General features: G+C 39.1%; 1 protein-coding gene across 10 annotated transcripts in view; it reads right to left on the bottom strand.

The window, feature by feature from the left end:
- The window catches only part of TNRC6B (trinucleotide repeat containing adaptor 6B), a 134669-nt gene that overhangs the window by 21127 nt on the left and 94671 nt on the right, over nt 1-18871 (bottom strand). For 9 of the 10 annotated variants that reach the window (XM_074902523.1, XM_074902526.1, XM_074902525.1 and 6 more), the window contains 5 exons: nt 13276-15603; nt 11806-11964; nt 8325-8503; nt 7015-7089; nt 5670-5715 (listed from right to left, as the gene is read on the bottom strand). In XM_074902523.1, the coding sequence (XP_074758624.1) occupies nt 5670-5715; nt 7015-7089; nt 8325-8503; nt 11806-11964; nt 13276-15603 (2787 nt within the window). The remainder of the gene's footprint in view (nt 1-5669; nt 5716-7014; nt 7090-8324; nt 8504-11805; nt 11965-13275; nt 15604-18871) is intronic. The other variant, XM_074902533.1, reaches the window with a different exon arrangement.

Raw genomic sequence — 18871 nt, 5'->3', positions numbered from 1 at the left:
AGTGTACAATCACAAACTATTAATACTCATAGGTATGTTATTGCCAAGAAGCTATGAAACAACCACTAATTACATGGTATTTTCTTGCTGGCATAGCTTTCAAAGTTGATCCAGCTTCATCATCTCAGATGTCTTCAACATCATGTATCAGAAAAACATTTGACAAGTCACCTACATATATTGGGTTGTAACTGGAGTCATACCGCCCTGGATGAGCTCAACCCTTTCTAACATATCCTAAAAAGCTATATCTGGCTCTGCAAAAGCAGTCACATAAAATGTCACACATACCTCAACTCTGCCAATACCTACATCTAAACACTACATACAACACCAGCAATGCACTACCAAAAGGCTTGTGTGCTTTAATTCTAGACAGGAAGCCCTGTCCGTTAGTTGCTTGAAAAGAAACTGAAAGCGAGACAGAATTGCATCACTATCTGAAATGAAACTGGGTCAATGCCAACACAAGATGACTAAGCAGCAGAAACACCCTTTTGTCTCTTCAGTTATCCTGATGATCCAATCAACTCCGCAAATATTACAAATGATGCCTTGTAAAATAGCTTGTTAAATAACTTGCAGAGCATTAAATATAAAATATAAAGGTTTCAAATGTAGATATACATGTCACTTAGTGACAAGGCAACTGCTTAAACAAGGCCTTGCTAAGAGAGATGGTAGCATTAATTTATTCCATTCACAGAAACTTCTAATGCAACCTTGAAACCTGTTGTGCAGAGTCTGCCTTTTGCACTTGCCAACAAAAGCTATAAATAATTCATGTGGCTGAAGACCAGCTTTACCTTACATAGTACAAGACGACTGTTAAAATCTGAAAAGTTTGAATTTTACCCTCTGCAGTAGGCAACAGCATTTGTGCATGAATAAATACGAAGTAACAAAACCTCTACATGCAGAAATGTAGAGCAGGTTAAAAGTCCAATCATCTTCACAAAAAGATACTCCATCAGTTTGTGGATTTTGCCCCACTATTAACAGCTGGGAGAAACACCATGAAAAATGCAAAATGAAGCAAAAGTTTGGAAGATTATATCAATGCCCTAGTGAGGGGAAAAAAACCCTACCAAGTAGATCTCCTCCACCACATGCACACAGTTTAAGAAAAAAAAATGAATTATACACCAAAAAATTACGTAATGTGATCACGTACTGGGAGATAGGAACAGGAACTGCTGTTGAGTGAAGTTACCCAAAACGTTTGCAAACAAGACTCAATGTGGTGAAAATACACACATCCAGTGGGGTAATACAAACAGAAAAAAAATCACATTTGAAACCTGTTTTCTGCTTGACCACAAAACAAAAAAATTTGAAGATACTGATTTTATACCTTTGCCATAAATTTACATCATCCAAGACTACTGAGGAACCACATGTGCTTAGCTATTGTGGTGTTGCACCTAAATGCTAATCAGGTTATGGCTTTCTAACATATTTATGATACACAGCTGCATGAATAGCATTTGAATCAATAGAAATTGGAAATTGATTTCCCAGTCTTTACAGGTGATTTAGGAATTCATTGATCTGCAGAGGTTGCAACTAACACACGAAAAAGGACAAAGGTGAAGCTCAAACAGAAGCAAGGAAAGGAGAAAATATTACGTAGTTCTGACAAGCTACTTACTGTGGCAAACTTCATGCCTCAGGACTTACATACTAGGAGAGATTTCAGTAGAAAAAAAAGTTGTATCCCATTTTCAAAGCAAAACAAGCTATCTGTTGAAGGGATTTGATAGAAAAATTTTAAAAAAGGGGAAGTAAATCTGCCTCAGGTATGCTATTGATCCATATCCCTTTTCTGTCTTGGTCAGTAAATAAATGTATCTCTCCAGTACCTTGCAATAAAAGAAACACATTTTTCAAACAAGGAAACTGAGACCAATGTAGTCAGAATTACTGACAACTGGACCTATTTTATGATGCATGATGACCAGAGCCAAGGTGCTCTGTGCATACCAAAGCCAAAGGTTTTTTTTAATATGTGTGGTCTCAAAGATCAGATTTAATTCCAAGATCAATGTGCACTTACCCATAAAGTGGGAAAAGATGCTGGGAGTTATCTAGTTAGAAAAAAACAGTATGTTGTAATCTTGCTTGAAAACCAGTTGAAGAACAAGCCTACCTATTAAGTCATCCAACTTTTAAAGTTCAGAAGTAGATACAGGCTGAACAAAAACAGTTTATAGTTTTCCACAGGCAACTGCCATAATGCAACAAGATTAAAACTGCTAAGCAGAGAAGTAACAGAAAAGCCTCAGGAAGATGTTACATTCTTAGTCTTTGAAATGGAATACAAACTGTAATAACTGCCTCTACCTAGGATCAAGGATGCCACCATTAATGGGCATAGTAAACTTACAGAATTGCAACACATCAAGACTAACTATGGAACTTTTCTGCACTACTTCCTCAGAAGGTCTGATGGCCTTAAGATCCTTGACAGCAGAAAGTTCTAAAGGATCCAAAAGCTTAACTCAGAGATAAAGAACTTGAGAGCTATAACCAGCACAACCCAGGCTATCACTCTCTTCATCTGTATGTTTCTTAGATCTGTTCTTGAACAGCAGCATCTGAAGGTAGATGAGAACTGAACACCCAAGAAGACAACTTATATCCACCTAGATGTTTAGAGAAGCATGATACAATCAGAGCCTGAATTCCAGAGAGGCTGTATGAGGCCAAAATTGGAGCGATCCAAAAATTCTGTTACTTTCCCTAAAACTGTGTTGTACTACACAAATGCATGCTTTAACATCTCTTAGCATCTTAACATTTGGGATCCTTAACTATTCAGAAGAAGAAAGCAATTCTGAGTAAAACTAACCACTTAATCCTCTATGAAGTGTGATACACATTTTAAGAACGCAATGGATTCTAAGCTGATAGACACTGTTCGGAGAGCATTAGAATACCAAATCAGGTATTAGATGCAAGTAAGTCTTGACTACCACAGCTCTACCTTTAGTACCAAAGATTAATGGGTATTCCCAATAAAAGAAATCTTTTTGGTTGGGACAATCCTGACTACAGCATCATGTGATGCTACAACGGTGGCAGGTGAGGAAATACTGAAGCTGGTGACAGCACTGGTGCAAAGAGGGTCAACATCAGTGCAGACTTCTTGCAAGGCATAATGTTGGAACGATTTGGTCAACAATACCAGAAATGCGCAGGAAAGGAATGGCAGAATCAGAATGGCACAGAAACCGCAATTGTAGCACAATGGCCAGTGTCACAAGAACTGCCTCCTGACATCCCTAAAAATCTACTATTCAAATCAAGAATGAAAATTTACACTGCTTGCATTTGCAGGGTTTAAACTTGTGCTATCTAATTTTCCACTGCTACCAGAAGCTCCCACAGTATATATTCAATTTCAGTCAAATGGCCTTGTACCACAAGGACAGAAGACACCTTAGAGGAAAGCAGTTATCTACTACTGGATTACTTTTTGAGGCAGGGGGACACATCAGATCAGTCAGCTGTCTTGACATCTGTAAAAACATAAAACCGAAGCTGGCGTTTATCTGAGAGTGAAACAAACAGCCCTTGCTACTATGTTCTTACCTACTGCCACTATTTGATGTTTAGATGGAGGGGAAAAAAAAAAAAAAAAAAAGGGAAGAAAATCGGGCAATGAAACAGACCAAACTGTAGACGTACATAATGCTGGAAAGTGAGATTACTTAATGCTTAGCACACAGTCAATCATAGACCTGAACACTGTAACTTCTTTGGCAGGTAATACCTAAGAAGTAAATAGATTCTATCCTTGATGCTGGGTACAGCCAACTTGCACCACAGAGCCCACACTGTTCTAACTTACAGCATTTAATTCCAAAACATATTTTGAAACTAACTGTAATCAACTTGTAAACACCCATTTCAGTTGATCTAGAGACCCCACAGACTGTGACCTGAAACAGAACTACTTTTGCAGGTGGTTCTTCAAAGATACTGCAACAGAATCATGAGTAATCAATTCTACTGACAGTCTCCCACAGGAAATTTAGAATCACCAGCAGAGTAAGCATTGACTCCAAGCCAGTCACCTCCTCCAGCCAGCCCTCCCCTTCTTACCAACTCCTTTCTGTCCTTCCAGTAGCACTTTGTGCCTGTGTGCATCCATGTCTCAGCTGAGGTAGAAACTTCTGCTACAGAAGCAGCTGGAAATAAGCAGCTTGGTACTGGAACATTTTTAAACATGAAACCAGTAAAATGATTACTGAATAAGAGCCACACTGTGAGTCTCAGTGCTAATCACATGAGATTCAGAATCAATGTGTCCACACCTTCACAACAAACTTGATCTGCACTGATACAGGACCCCTTCCAGACACAGAACCACTACACATACACTTCTCTGGAGTCCTCAAGGCACAACTCATCTACACAGGAAATTCGCTGTTCTAGATGAGAGCTGAGAACACAACCATTACTTTGACATACCATCCCTTGGAATAAGAATTACAGATCTCTGGCTTTTGACATTGTAACTGGGAGGAATCTGAAGCCTCTGTGACAATTTCTGACAGCTACGGAAATAGGATGAACACCTCTTTCCAAAATTATTATTGAGTTCGTACAGCAGCAATGTCCTTTAAGTAGACTGGAAGATCTGTCTTTTTATCCAGGGATATGAGGTGATCTTCCTGCTTCTGTAGTTTTTGAAGAATTAAAACCTGAACAGAAACAGTCGCTGGACCAGGAATGAAACCCTCTTCCCCTTTGTAAGTATCAAAGGCTATCCTGTACAAGTTTTTACTCTTACTAAGCCTTCAAAGACTTGATAACAAATAAAAATAAACAATTGGAACAGCAGATTTGGATCACCTTTTTTTTAATATATACCTTAGGAATCTTGTAGGGAAACCATCTCAAATGGTGGAAGATTTCAGAAACCCATGGTATTTCTATTGCCAGACCATGACAGTCAATATTCAGAGACAATTTGGAGAAAAACAAATGCAAAACTAAACTTGATTTAAAGATTAAAAAAAACCTCTGTGAGTGTTCACTATTTGGTTTGCCAAAGAAGAAAGTCACGACAAATTCAAATGTGATTAAATGGGATTAATCCAAGCGGTCAATTCGACCTCCTATTTAGGACAGTGTTTTCCACACAGCCCATCCCACTTAAGCTGTGTAGTATTTGTGGTGAGGCTATCAAGAGTGAAAAATCTAGATCTATTTAGCGGTAACTTGTAATAGCCTGAGGCAAGCAATTGAAGAAATCAATAATAAAAGATATTCTTTTCCTTCACATCACCTCCAGGGGAGCTGTGGTAATTGGGATGTTCTACTGCCAGTCTTCCTCTTCCACCAAATGAAAAGGGATCTTCACTTTCTTGAAACAGTAACAGTGAATACAAACTACATGGATCAAAAGTCTTACAGCATGTCCCTTCCACAAGTTATAGTTCTGTTCCATACAGGTATGCACCTCAATCTTGCATACCAGCATCAGCTGTGTAGCTATTCAAAGCCTACAGTCAAGATATCAGATACTATAATTCTATCTTTCTATTATGAGGAGTTCTAAAAGTAAGGATCAAACCTTTCCAAAGCACAGCATGTCATCCACATGAAAATACTACACATGATCTCATATTTCAAATGCATTTAAATTAAAATATACGCACCTACAGACAAGTCCATCTTACTGCCTGGAATGTCCTCAGTTTGACTCTGGGGAAAAAAAAAAAATAATTCAGTTCTGACTTCTACAAAATGCTGAGGAATGTTTCAGAAAGTAACCCTTGATGGTTAAAGGAGGAATGAAGGAAGGACATGCTTGTGACAAATGAAGTTTTATTTTAAACTAAAATCAAACACAAGGATTCCTGATATCATCCTGGACACACCTCACCTCAAACCCCTAATGCTGTGTGTGGCAAGTTTACCCATATGAAACCAGACACATGAATGCATAAAACAGACAGAGAAAGATGGTCAGATAGCTGCTCTGTGAAACGAACCTCTGTCCTCATGTTCCAGTGGGTTAAGAGATGAAACACTGAAAACAGAGGCCAAAATGATAGCTCATCCTCATGACCTGTCCAGTCATCAAATCCTGAAATGCACTGCCAAGTTATTCTTTAGTTGGCAGTCTGGGACAGGGTGTTCCCATAGCTTTCAGAAGCATCTATGGTCTAGCAAACTGAATTTGAGCTCAGAAGCCAACAGACATTACAAACTAATCCTAGTCATGTCAGTGACAGTTTGCGCAGCCCTTGGCTTCTCACAGAACCTCTGTAATTATTCTTTTGCTAGCCTGCATTACATACTATTACTGCTTCATAAGAGTGACAGCTGGCACAATATTCTGTAAAATGTTTTACAAATCAGCATGTCAGAAGTTCTGAAAAAAATTTTATATGTAGCTATTTTTAAGGTACTTCCCAGCAGTTCTGTCTTTTCTCTCCATGGTGTGTCATTTATTTATTCACTTTACCAATCAGTCTTTAAGTACTGATTAATAATGATCCCTTTTTGTTCTAAAAAGGCCCTACTTCACAGTATTTAAAATACAAATAGCCAAGACAGACACAGGGCTGTAAATTTCCTTTTCTGATAGGTGACTGAGATTCAGAAGGAATAGCCCTGGACTAATCACTGATGTCTTGACACTACACCCAGGAGCTGAGGCCTCTACCTTGAGTGATCTAAACAGCATGTCATGAAAATAAAATTTAAAACAAACAAAACCCTGAATGCTACTACTTGCAAGGAAATTGCAATCTCAGAACAGCTTTCAAAGTATTTTTGAAGAGTCAAAGTAGATTTTGGATTCTTCTGAGAAGCCATTCTCACTAGCAAGGAAGTGCTGAATACCCAGCTATCACAGGTACTATAATCAACCTGCCAGCATAGCAAATAGAGATAAATTAAGTAGTTACACACTGTGAAAGTGCTCACCTTTTGACTCACCTAAAGCCTACTACTTTTTAACAAAGTTGGATTTTAGATTTTTTAAAATTTACTTACAAGCAAGCCCATATTTGAGAACTGTTTGGATAAAGGGTTCATCCATGAATCACTATTTCCCCCTTTTAGTGTGCACTGAAGAAAAAAAAGACAAAAACATTTTAAAACAACTTCTTGGTTTCTTAATTCAGTTTTATCCTTGAGATGCATGAGTGTCAAACTAAAATCCTGGTATCAAGAGAAATTAAATCTCCTGAACAAATTACTTTAACCTTTTGTGTGGTTGGAAACATTTACTAAACAGTATTTTCTTCTTTTCTCTCATAAAGTTGTTCATTGTTAGGTATACCACACTTGCTGAACACTTGCTGTGTAGAATGTTTATCACATCTCCCGTTTCATTCTGGAATCCGGAAAGCTTTGTGAACGTTATTTATCTTTTCCTCTGTTATAGTTTAATATATTCACACATTTAATGCACCATATACAGAGGCAGATTTCTTCCTTGGCTTTCTTCCCTTTAGTATGGTTTCTCTTACATGGGCACTGTGCTGACCTGGCTCTCAACTTGGCCTTAGTGTAATTTACAGGTGATCAAAACCAAAACTGAACACAGTTCAGCAGAAAAGAACATTTTTTTTGGACAGTTGCTTTTGTGGTTAAAATTAAAAAAGCTTTAAGTGAGAAAAAAGTTAATGAGAATAATTTTTGCAAAACAGGAATTGTAAAACTCCATATCATATCACAATAATAGTATTTCCACATCCTAGGAAGCTGCTCTGCATTTGTGTTTTAAGTTTGCTCAACCTATTTAATTAGAAGTATACAAAGCATGATTCTTCTAATATTAATATGGTACCAAGTGTTACTGTACTAGAGAACTTCAAAGCAATTTACTCAGGACTGTAGCCAAGCTCCTGCTCCTGTTTGAGGCCAAAGGTCAGTAACAACAAACAGAAGTCAGACCTAAATCCAACAGTCAGAAACCGGAAGTGCATGTGCCAAAGGGACTGTGGAATTTGAACTTCAGTGGGCTATGCAAGGAGAACAGTAGCAGCCTAACACAGAAAGATGTGTCAACAAGAGAAGAGCAATAGCCTTGGGATACTTATTGCTCAGTTTCATTTAGTAATGGCTCTGCAGCTTACATACCAAAAGAATTTGACACCTGCTGGCAGATTTATTAGTCAAAACACATGTAATGCATTAAAACAAATCCAGAAACCTCACATTTTTACACTGTTGTAACAGGCACCTTTCCAGCTGAATTCTTTAATACCTTTTTAAAAGAAAAACTATTACAATGCTCTAACATATCAGTCATACTGCTTACAGACACCCAGTAGTTATGAATCATTCAAGCATTTTACCTTCATTTGTGTTTTCTTTCCTCCTTGCGCCCAGCTTGTTGAGTTGTGGGAGGAACTGCTTCCCTGAGAGCCTGCTGTGTTCCAGACTCCTCCCTCCTCCTCCTCTTCCCAGCTGGAATGCCGCGTTCCTGTCACTGGCCCATCACTCTCTCCCCAGCCATCTTGCATAGATTTAGTACCTTTAGAAAAATAAAAAAAAGCTCAAAAGCAGTCTACAATACCATACAGCTGGTTATCTGACACTGCAAGATTAGCTGAGATCATCAAAACCCCAAAGGAGTAAAAAAAGTGTCTTCACTCTAACAGCTGTAAAAACTTGTGCGTGAATCCCAAACCCCAAGTGATTCCATGACATGTTAGCACCTCGGTTTTGCAACTATTTTAAAGCAATGTCAAACCCTTAAAATAACAACTACAGAGACTTCCCCTCTGATACAGATACAGCTGCATTTGTGTTTCTTTAGAAGGCAACCTATTCTAGTGTAAATTAAAGACTTCAAGGACACTTAAAAACCAAGGGTGCTGAGGACTCTGCTTCAGGTAGTTTATCAATTATTTTATCTTCCATCAAAACCATAACACTTCCCTTGCACTAAACTCTTTACCAAAGTTACAGAACAAAGATCTTTAAGGAATAACAACTCATTAGAATCTGAAGGAGAAGATCTGACATTGTGCTCTGGTATATGTAACATCAAAAGTAGTTTCATGTGGAAAAAAACCCCTCTACTTGAATTTCTGGTTTTAATAATGTCACTAGAAAGCCTTATTAGCAATGCTGTTTAAGTAGAGATGCCATTACCAACCATTTAACTGTATCAGTTCAGACTAAGGACTTTCTCTGTCAGCTTCTTTTTTTGCTGTTACTCTCTAGCACCAGTTCTGAGGCAACTTAGAATTCTAACCTCTACTGACAAGACAACAAGAACCCAAATCCTCATCTTGTCCACTGTCCAACTGTTCTCCTTCCTGCTCTAATTCTTCATTCTGCATATTTATTCTCTAAGCACTAAATCTCCTTTAAAAAAGATTTCCATCACCACCACCTTTTTCGTAACTAATTCTTCAATTGTCTGGGGTTTGTGTGGAAATCAGGGATAAAGATATTAACACACACAGCAAAAAATGTGAATACAGAAGTAGTCAGGAATTGTAATTAGTCTATCAAGGGGAACTCGATCATACCGAAAATAAGTACAGCAGCATTTCATAGCAGTTTAAGAGCTACCTTAAAATCCATCACAAATAAAAACTCAGATACTTCACAGAAAACATAACTTTTCAGAGTATATTTGTGTATCAAAATTGAGGGCTGCTTAGTATATATACTGGTCTAAGTGCAAAAATCTACTTCTTGACCCTTTAATCATGCTACTAATACAGAAAAGGCTACATTTAAGGATTATGACCGCAGAGTCAGGAACTTAATCTGAAAATGTTGTATATGGGGTAGTCCCTGCAGCTTTTATTTCCTACCACACTGTTTAAAAATAGTACTATGATCCGGGTTTTAACTACATCACCATAGATTATTTTTCTGCATTGACAGCTCTCAGGTCAGATTCCTAAACATGAATCTGGACAGTGGTGTAAAGATGACATGTCTGTAGGAATCCTGCATCATTTCACATTTGCTGAGTGACGAGGCACAAATAGCTATAGTAAGAGTAAGGAAAGGAAACTTTCAAGACAAAGACAAAAATAATGGTGTTACAGAAAACTGAATTTATTCTTTTGCCAGATAACTCCTATGCGATGCTGGTAAAATTATGTAAATGTTTTGGGTTTTTTTTTAAACAGGTGATTAATGATCTATGCTTCCCTTCTTTGCCTCTACAGTCTTGTTTTCTTTATCAGTTTTTGCTAGTCTCTGTTTCCTGTCCTTACCTTCAACTGTAAATTATGCCTTTGCAGGCTCTTTGTCCCAATTTCTTCTTCCAACTTATCCAAGCCATTAAATATTTCCCCTTACTCCACTGAATAACGTAGCTTCCTTCTTCTTTCCTTCTGGGTGCCAATTAGAAATGAGTTGAGAGCAGTCACAGAACACAGGAGAATGAAGATCTCAGCTCTTAACACTGGTGACCTACTACACCCCAACCTGAAACAGCCACGACAGCAGAACTCCCTATATTCTGCTCCTCTAGATCTAGGGACAGCTTATGTACAAAATAGTACACGCTACAGCTCTTTAGTTATGTCACCCATGCAGACCAGTTTGGACAAGCAAGTGACCATGCGTAGTCTTTGAATACTGTCTTAAGTATTAACAAATCCATAGGATCTGCACTAGATCATTAGCATTTCAGTGTCTCTTATTTTGGTCGTATTTAGGTGGCTTTTTACAGATGAAAGAGGAGATCCATCTAAAAAACAGGCTAGCATCCTGAAAAGTGCCCAGTTTGTATGGCAAGCACGGGAAGCACTACAGCCATGCACTAAAGGTTGCTGTAATATTAACACTAAGGAAGCAATGCTTTTTCCCCCAGCCTTGTTTCATAAATGGCTAAACTATTTAATTAGGGTGGGAAGAAGGGAGAATGACCCAACAGCATACAATCTGTACAGAGCATTTCATACCAAATAATTACATGTTGCAAAAGCAACTTGTAACTGGAAACACAGTTTTACAGCAGGTATCAGCAGTTAGGTTCAGTAACAATCATCTATTATCAGTATTTCCTACAGGAAACTTCATATCCAAATGTTACTGGCTTTGGCTATAACACTGTTACGTTGTATCAACAGGTAATTGCTTTTGTTTGTTCTATTTTCCTTAAAAGAGTGAAATAAAAATTCCACAAACAGTTTACACGAGCAGGAATAGTTTTCACAAAAATACAACACTTAATACAGCAAAATTTTAACTTCAAAGTAAATTTTTAAAAGATTTCAACAACATCTTATTCATGAAGAACACAGCTATAAGCAGGTAATATCCAGAAAAGTGTCATCTATTTAGGTTCAACCACAAAAGTTCAGTTCTTAAGAACAATTTTGTACACTCATACAATTAAAAAAACTCCATTCAAAGGCAAGTTGCATTACCAAAGCGTAAATTACCATGTAATGGCCTCAATGGTGAAATCTGTCTGTACTGTGCATTCCTTTTTCTGATATGATCAGGGAAAGTGATTGATCATGTAAAAAGTTGATATGCTAAGTAACAAGTGGGTAGTCAGATGAGAAAACCATTTTGAGAAAGACACATTTTCTCACTCAGTTGCTCTGATGTTTTAACACTTCCACAAATCAGCTGTCCATTTAAATGTTTAGTTAAGACTTTTTTCATTACCTTAAAAGACAAAGTTCCAGTAATTTGAAAGTACTTTATCACTCATCCATCAAAATCTTACATGACATTCAACTTTGCTTCTAGGCCTCAGATAACAATTCCTTCATGGATGACCTATATCATAAGGCCAAACACTAAAAATCTCCAGGATCACTGCAAAGAAACTGGTGTCTGGCCTATACTCACTAGATTTCATGGCATTCGGGGCGTTGGAAGGTGCATTCCCCCAGCCTGTTGTCGATGCTCCTGTATCATCTACTTCACCCCACCCGGGACTGGTTTCATTTGGCTCACCCCAGGCGGACGTACCATTATCTGGAGCAGGTGGAGTGCTTTTGCTCCAGACTGCACAAAGGAGAAAAAGTTTTCATTACAGATCATTTAGACAACAAACTATTTATTGCAGTGCAGCACCATGTCATTAATCTACTGCTTTGTTCTTTTCTGTTGAGGACCTTAGATTCTCAGTAGCGTGGGTGCAACAGAATTGACAACTGTTCACATCAAAATTAGAGCGGGCACTGATCTCCAGGGATAAAAAGGGAAACAATCCTATGATGAGCAATATTCTTCACCAAGCTTAAAAATGATCCCCACATCTAATGCTGTCCTCCTATCTGGTGAACTTTTGTGACTAATTAAAAGCACCAGACTAACTCAGGGTTTTCATATACTGAAGAAAGAATAATGACATGTTTGAAGTACATATTAAAACAAAACAGTATTCTTTAAAGCATGTTTGAGTCAGATAAGAGATTATATAACTATCTCAATGTATTACCAGGCTATGTAACTTTTTCTTATTTCAAAGAAGAAAATATTTTGCTAATTATTCTTTATTATACAGCAGAGCCAAATTGAACTAAAACACTAAATCACAGACTCACTCAGTTTCAGGTGTTGACTGAGTGTTTCAGAGCAAAAGGTTCTTGACCAGAAACAAGTTAAGAATTTCTCCACATTTCTCTAACAATTAACCATTAAAAAAATGTGACAGTCTGGAGAAAAGGAGGCTCAGGGAGACCTTATTGCTCCCTGCAACTACCTGAAAGGAGGTTGTAGCAAGGCAGGCATCAGTCTCCCAAATAACAAGTGACAGGACAAGACAAAATGGCCTCAAGTTGCACCAGGGAAGGTTTAGACAGGATATTGGGAAAAATTTCTAATAACCGAAAGGGTTATTAAGCACTGGAACAAGTTGCCCAGGGTAGTGGTTGTGTCACCATCCCTGGAGGTATTTAAAAGATGTGTAGATGTGGTGCTTTGGGACATGATTTAGTGGTGGACTTGGCAGTGCCAGGTTTACAGTTAAACTCAATGATCTTAGAGGGGGTTTTTTCAATCTAAATGATTCTATGATTCCATAAGTCAACCTGCTCTTCAGAGCTCAGATGGAACATTCAGATTTGTTGGCTAACAAACATTTTCTTTTACTGGCAAGCTGACCAGTATTCAGATCAGTTACTAAGGTATGAGCAAAGGACTGACTGATTCAAATTTTAAAGACACTTTAAATACAGAACCAAATATTCAAATAAGAAATTGGTGTTCTTTATGGAATAAAACTGTTAGGAATTGGAGGCTACACGAGTATCTCTTATGCATTAAGGTCACACATATATAGGAGCTTGCTGAAGAAAGCAACGAGACTAGTACCTGATGCTTGTGATTTGCTAGTCATTGGAGTAGGCAGGCTCTGCTCCCGCGGGGCCTGTCCTCCTTGTGAGTTCTTGTCCCACAGGTTCACATTCTTGTAGTTATAACTGCTAGGATCTCCCCATGCTGAAGTGCCATCATCAATATCCATTTTTCGACTGATTGACTGTGGAGAAGGTTCTTCCCAGCCACTAGGCTCCTCTTCTTTGGGGGCAGCTGGCTGTGGTCCACTGTTCCAGTTTGCATTTGGAGGTCGCCCATTACTTGGAGTTTGGGGCGGTGGACCCCAGGAACCAGAAGCCTCCTGCTGTTGCTGCTGGTGCTGCTGCTGCTGCTTGTTCCAGGAGTTGGGTTGTCGACCCGTCTCATTCCATGTTGAAGTTCTTTTACAATCATCCCATCCACCCTTTGAAGCAGCGCCTGTATTTGCACCATTACCCCAAGTTCCAATCTCATTTTGCCCACCTTCACCCCAACTAGACACTGGCTTGTTTCCTGCACTTTCCCAGTTGCTGTTTTTCGTTTGGTCAACTTCCTCTCCCCAACCGTTCTTTCCAGAAGACCATCCTTGATTAGGCTGTCGTCCACCCCACCCCTGATCCTTACTAGAACTGTCATTCCAAGAGGAAGATGTTTTTTCTTCTGGTCTTCCTCCTCCCCAATTAGAAGAATTGGGGTTCTTATAGTCATTCCATCCTCCAGTATTTTTGGGGTCCTTCCACTCTGTTGGGGTTGAGAGCTCACCCCATGCAGACTTGATTTGATTGCTTTGGCTGGGTACATCACCCCAGCCCCCTGAGTTCTTTGTCTGTGTGGCAGAGCTCTCCCACCCCTCAGTTCCTTTATCAGACTTCCCCTCGGGCCGTGGCATCTCTTCAATATCCCACACGGTATCTTGCTTAATTTGAGTTTGGCCCCAGCCAGTGTTTGAAAGCACTCGGGGGTCCAAATCAGTCCTGCTCAGCAAAGTCTGCAAGACTGCCTGGCAATCAGGATGCGTAGGCCTATATGATCGGCGTCCAGAATTGTGACTGTCACTACTTCCTGCTTTGTGGTTGCTTCCAGTGCTTTGACCTCCAACCTCACTTCCCGCAGAGCTGGAAGATCTTCCCCAACAGGGAGCCTGGGAATTGCCTTGGTTTTCAGGAAGAGGGTGGCCTTTTTGATTGTCCCATGCTCCAGTGCTAGAATTTGGTTGGTTTGGACCACTCCATTCTCCAATCTTCAGTTCATCAGACCCAGACAGCTGTTTCCATTCTCCCTGAGAGACCCCAGATGTTAATTTGTTCCCTTCACCCCATTTGCTTTCATTTGCATGCTGAGGGCCAAAGTTCCAAGACCCACCACCCGTAGACCTGTTGTTATTATCCCAAGAATCACCTCTTGACCCATTAGGTTTTTGAACAGAAGCTCCTTTCCAGGAGTCCTCTCGATCCTTTCCATTGTTCCCATGGTTTCCAGAATTGCTCTGTCCAGAGACTGTGTCAGTTCCAGAAGACCCCCTAGCTGTACCCCAAGATCCAACACTCCCAGTCTTTCTTTCTCCAGTGCTTTGTGAAGGGGTGTCAGTGCTCCTGGAAGGGTTCCCCAAGCCCATTTCAAAGGGCATTCCCTTATTCTCCATAGGGTTTGGTGAACTTAAGTTCAAGGAGTTAGTGTTTCCATTTTTTGGTCCATCAGTGTTATGAATTTGAGCCTGTTCTCTGCCAGAGACAAAGTTAACACCCGCATTTTCCATCTTTGACTGCTGTTCCCTAGAGGTCTGACCTACTGTGCTAATCTGTGCATTGGAGCTACCACTATCAGGTTCCAAAGTCCCTTTCCTAGAATTGCCCTCCTGAACCAGTGCTGGCCAAGCAGATGGGTTGCTATTTGGGTTAAAGTTGCTGAAGCCAGAACCAGGACCAATTCTATCTTGTCCACTCAAGTTCCTCCAATTACTTAGTCCATTGTTACTCTCGGCAGCAGGGTTGGAAGATTGAACAGATTTAGCCTTGGGATCAGATTTCCAGGCCCCAAGATTACATTCGTTTCCAGTGCTTCCAGACTGGCACTGGCTTCCTTTTCCTTTGTTACTAGTGGTGCTTCCTGGCAGAGCGTTCTTCTCCAAGCCAGGGTTCGAGGCACTGTTGTTATCGGTGGTGTTTTCGGAAGAAGATTCAGCATCTTTGCTGGCAATACAAGGCCACTCTTCCATGTCAGACCCGTCTACAATCACCTTGTCCCAGATGTGAGTTGGGTTGGCGTTGGTGCCGCTGTTGGAGGAGGCTCCAGGACCCCAAGTGGAATTTGCATAATTTGAAGCAGCAGCACCTCCAATTGCTGAATCTACAATAAAAAAAAAAAAAAAAAAAAAAAACAAAAAACCCAAAACCCACACCCAAAAAGGTCATTAATAATCAGTATTACTTACAAGCACTGTACATCACATTTCTGACACCAGATTACTGTTTTCATTAATAAGAACCCTTGCCTCAAACGTGTAAAAAAGTTATTTTGAAAGAATGTCAGGCTGAAAAACACCACTGAAGATACTCATTAAAAACTTATTTCAAAAAATTCCCACAAGCATTTTGTGGGGATTTGAATTCACAGTTGACTCACTACTTCTGCTAATAGTCCAGCTCCAAGTTCAACATAATAATTATAACCCAGTTAATGAATGCACATGGTCATTACTGATACTGGTTGCAGACTTTTCAAATACACATTTAAAGTTATACTATATATAGAACAAGAATGTGTTTGTGCACACATTGGTATGTCTGTGTGTGTACATGCAGTCAGCTGGTGGTCTGCGACTCAACTGACTCAAAGCAACTAGAATTTATTACAGATCAAAAGGTAAGATTGAAGACTAAATCATCTAATGAATATATATCCTTCAGCTTCAAATACCTTTTTCAAGTTGATTTTGCTACTAGGAATTTCTTTCAACCCTTTGTAAAGCAAATGAAATTTCCAAAAGTTACTGTAAATCAAAAGAGCCCAAAGCTACACAAATTACAATTTCTATGCAGTAACGTGCAAGCTGTATTCAGTATTTAATTGCCCCACATTTGTGTCAGTTTATATATTTACCCTAGAAACCACAGTTTGTATTTTTGTGAGCAGCTGAGCTAACCTCTCTGCTGCTGGATGGAGGCTAATAAGAGATCTCACTATTCCTTCTCTCTCTCACCCTATTTCAAGTTCCTCAAGTTTCACCTCTCATTTGTGACAGTTCTGATGGCAGTTAAGCCCTTTAACTAAGTCAACTGTATTCATTAGCTCAATGCAGAACTGCTTTTTGATGGGCTAGTTTTTTGCTGGCTTAGCACATTGTACAGGGTAACCTGCAAAGTCAGTGAGCTTTGAAGTCACTATAAGGAAATTAGAAGCACAAACAACAATGAACAGGGCATTTTTCTTTCATCTGTGGTGAACTATTATTATGTCCTGTGTAGTATGACTTCACATGGACAAGAGATTTGTATATAGTTTTAAAGCAGACATAAATTAAGAGTGCCACAACAGATGAAGTCTGTGCTGGCAGCATGATGCCTGCATATATGCAGACATGTTATCAGCATTAGTTTAAAACGCCAGCCAAGATTCCCTTGGCATCTATATAAATAATTTAGAGGATCAGAGGTAGTTAAGACCATTAGTACTTCACTGTTGTTCTCTATATAGGGTTCCACCCATTTTCCTATGTATTTTTAATACCAAAGGACCCTAAATTGCCCTCAACACAAATTCCAAGTGATGGAGACTAAACACTCTCCCTTCTACAAAACCATGTACTGAATCCCATTACATTAGTCTTAGTCAGTTATCCCACCCAAACAGTTTAACTTATTTTGCAGAGCATAAAGTTCATAGTAACATCTGCATCAATGAATATATATTGTTACGACCAATACTGGCTCATGTGGTAACTTCCATGAAAATAAGGCATAATGACCTTAAAGTGGATTCCCCCCCCCCCCCCCCCCCCGAGGTTCCTATATTCTATATTCAGAAGTGGAGACCACAATTTCTGGTTGCTAATAGAAGATGAACAGATGCCTGTCTCAAGCTTTCAGTTCATTAGGTTAACCAATGAGCATCCACTGAATGCCTTCCAAATTCCCCTTCATTGTAGGCCACCAGTAAAGACACAGACTTCACAACATTAGAACTCTCTTGTAAGCTTTGAATACTGATGAACAGAAGTTTGTCTTCATCCACTAAACCCTAGCCACCAAGATGCAGAAGACCAGGCAGTTTCCATGCACATTCTGCTCCTTCTGTTGCCTTAACCTCAAGTGCAAACTTAATAATAGCAAGGAAGTGTGACTCTCTACCAATATTTGTATCTGGCTGTCTTTTTAGTACACTGAGTAACTCTTCTTTCTGCCAATTTAAAAACCGATTAGACTGATCACAGGAACAGCTTCAGGAAAACAGCCCAAGACAAGTTCAAAGGACTGCAAGGTTGCTGTCTTTTGAACTTACAATATTTCAGCAAATGAATGATGCATAGGCAGCTGTATTCACTTGAAAGATCTTCACATAAGGGATTTTAACAGAGCATTTCACATTTCATCTCTGTGAACACATTCTAAAAGTATTAAGATTGGGATGCTTGCTAACACTGTGTACTACGATGCATTTTAATGGACTGTTTCATAAACCAGCCTCCCCTTGTTATATTTGATAGTGGCAACAAAAATTTGGCAATTTATGGTTTTGTCTTAAGATAGTGGGCAAGGGCTCTTGGTTCTTAAAGAGACTATTCCTTAATAATAAACATGTTGAAGATAAACAAGTTTCTGATCTGACTAAAATGAAAAAAGTTACTAGCCAATGACTACTAAGGATGAAAGTATGGAACTGAAATAAGTGAGTACTGAAATGGAGTCCTGAAATGAAGATGTGGTTTTGCTGTGAGAGATGGTGGGAATTCTTAGAAGGTACTGTAACTATTGGAAGACTTTTGCTAATAAAATTTAATCTTTTTTTTTTTCCAAAATTGTCTTGCACATCCTGAATATCTTGTTATTTGAAAAATTATATACACCACCCTCTATCCCATATTGCTGAGACAATAGTAAATTTGGTGTAATCAGGAAACTATAGTTTTGCCATCTTACAGAAGCATATCAGTTCTGGCAGAAAAAGATTCATATAAAGAAAGGTTATGTCTTTTTGTATTAAAGCCTCACCAAATCTAGCTATAGCTATCTGGTCAATATAACAATGCGAAGGAGTAGGTAAGCTGTATTATTTTCCCATTTGGGAACCTAATTTTGTTTTCATGTGGGATGAATTATTCACAGTATTAGCGCTTAAGTGCTTAACAGAACTGGGCCTAATCCTAAACCAAATTTGTAGGCAGCCAGGATTTCAGATGAGATTAATGATGTGCAAGACATAGCAACACCATACCTCCATAAGCACTTTGATGGAGCACCCAAAGTGACATGTCCAGCCTTTCTCTTGTCCTGCTGCTCATTCCCACTCCTTTGGCACATCTATTTTCACATGCCAGCATGTATGTTCCCACTAATACTCAGTGAGCTGAACTGGTAAATCACAGACTGAAATTAGCCTTAAACAACAACCTGGGTTA

This window comes from Athene noctua, chromosome 3 (genome assembly GCF_965140245.1).
Source record: "Athene noctua chromosome 3, bAthNoc1.hap1.1, whole genome shotgun sequence".
Classification (NCBI taxonomy): Eukaryota; Metazoa; Chordata; class Aves; order Strigiformes; family Strigidae; genus Athene; species Athene noctua.
This window is presented reverse-complemented; position numbering and strand designations above follow the sequence as displayed.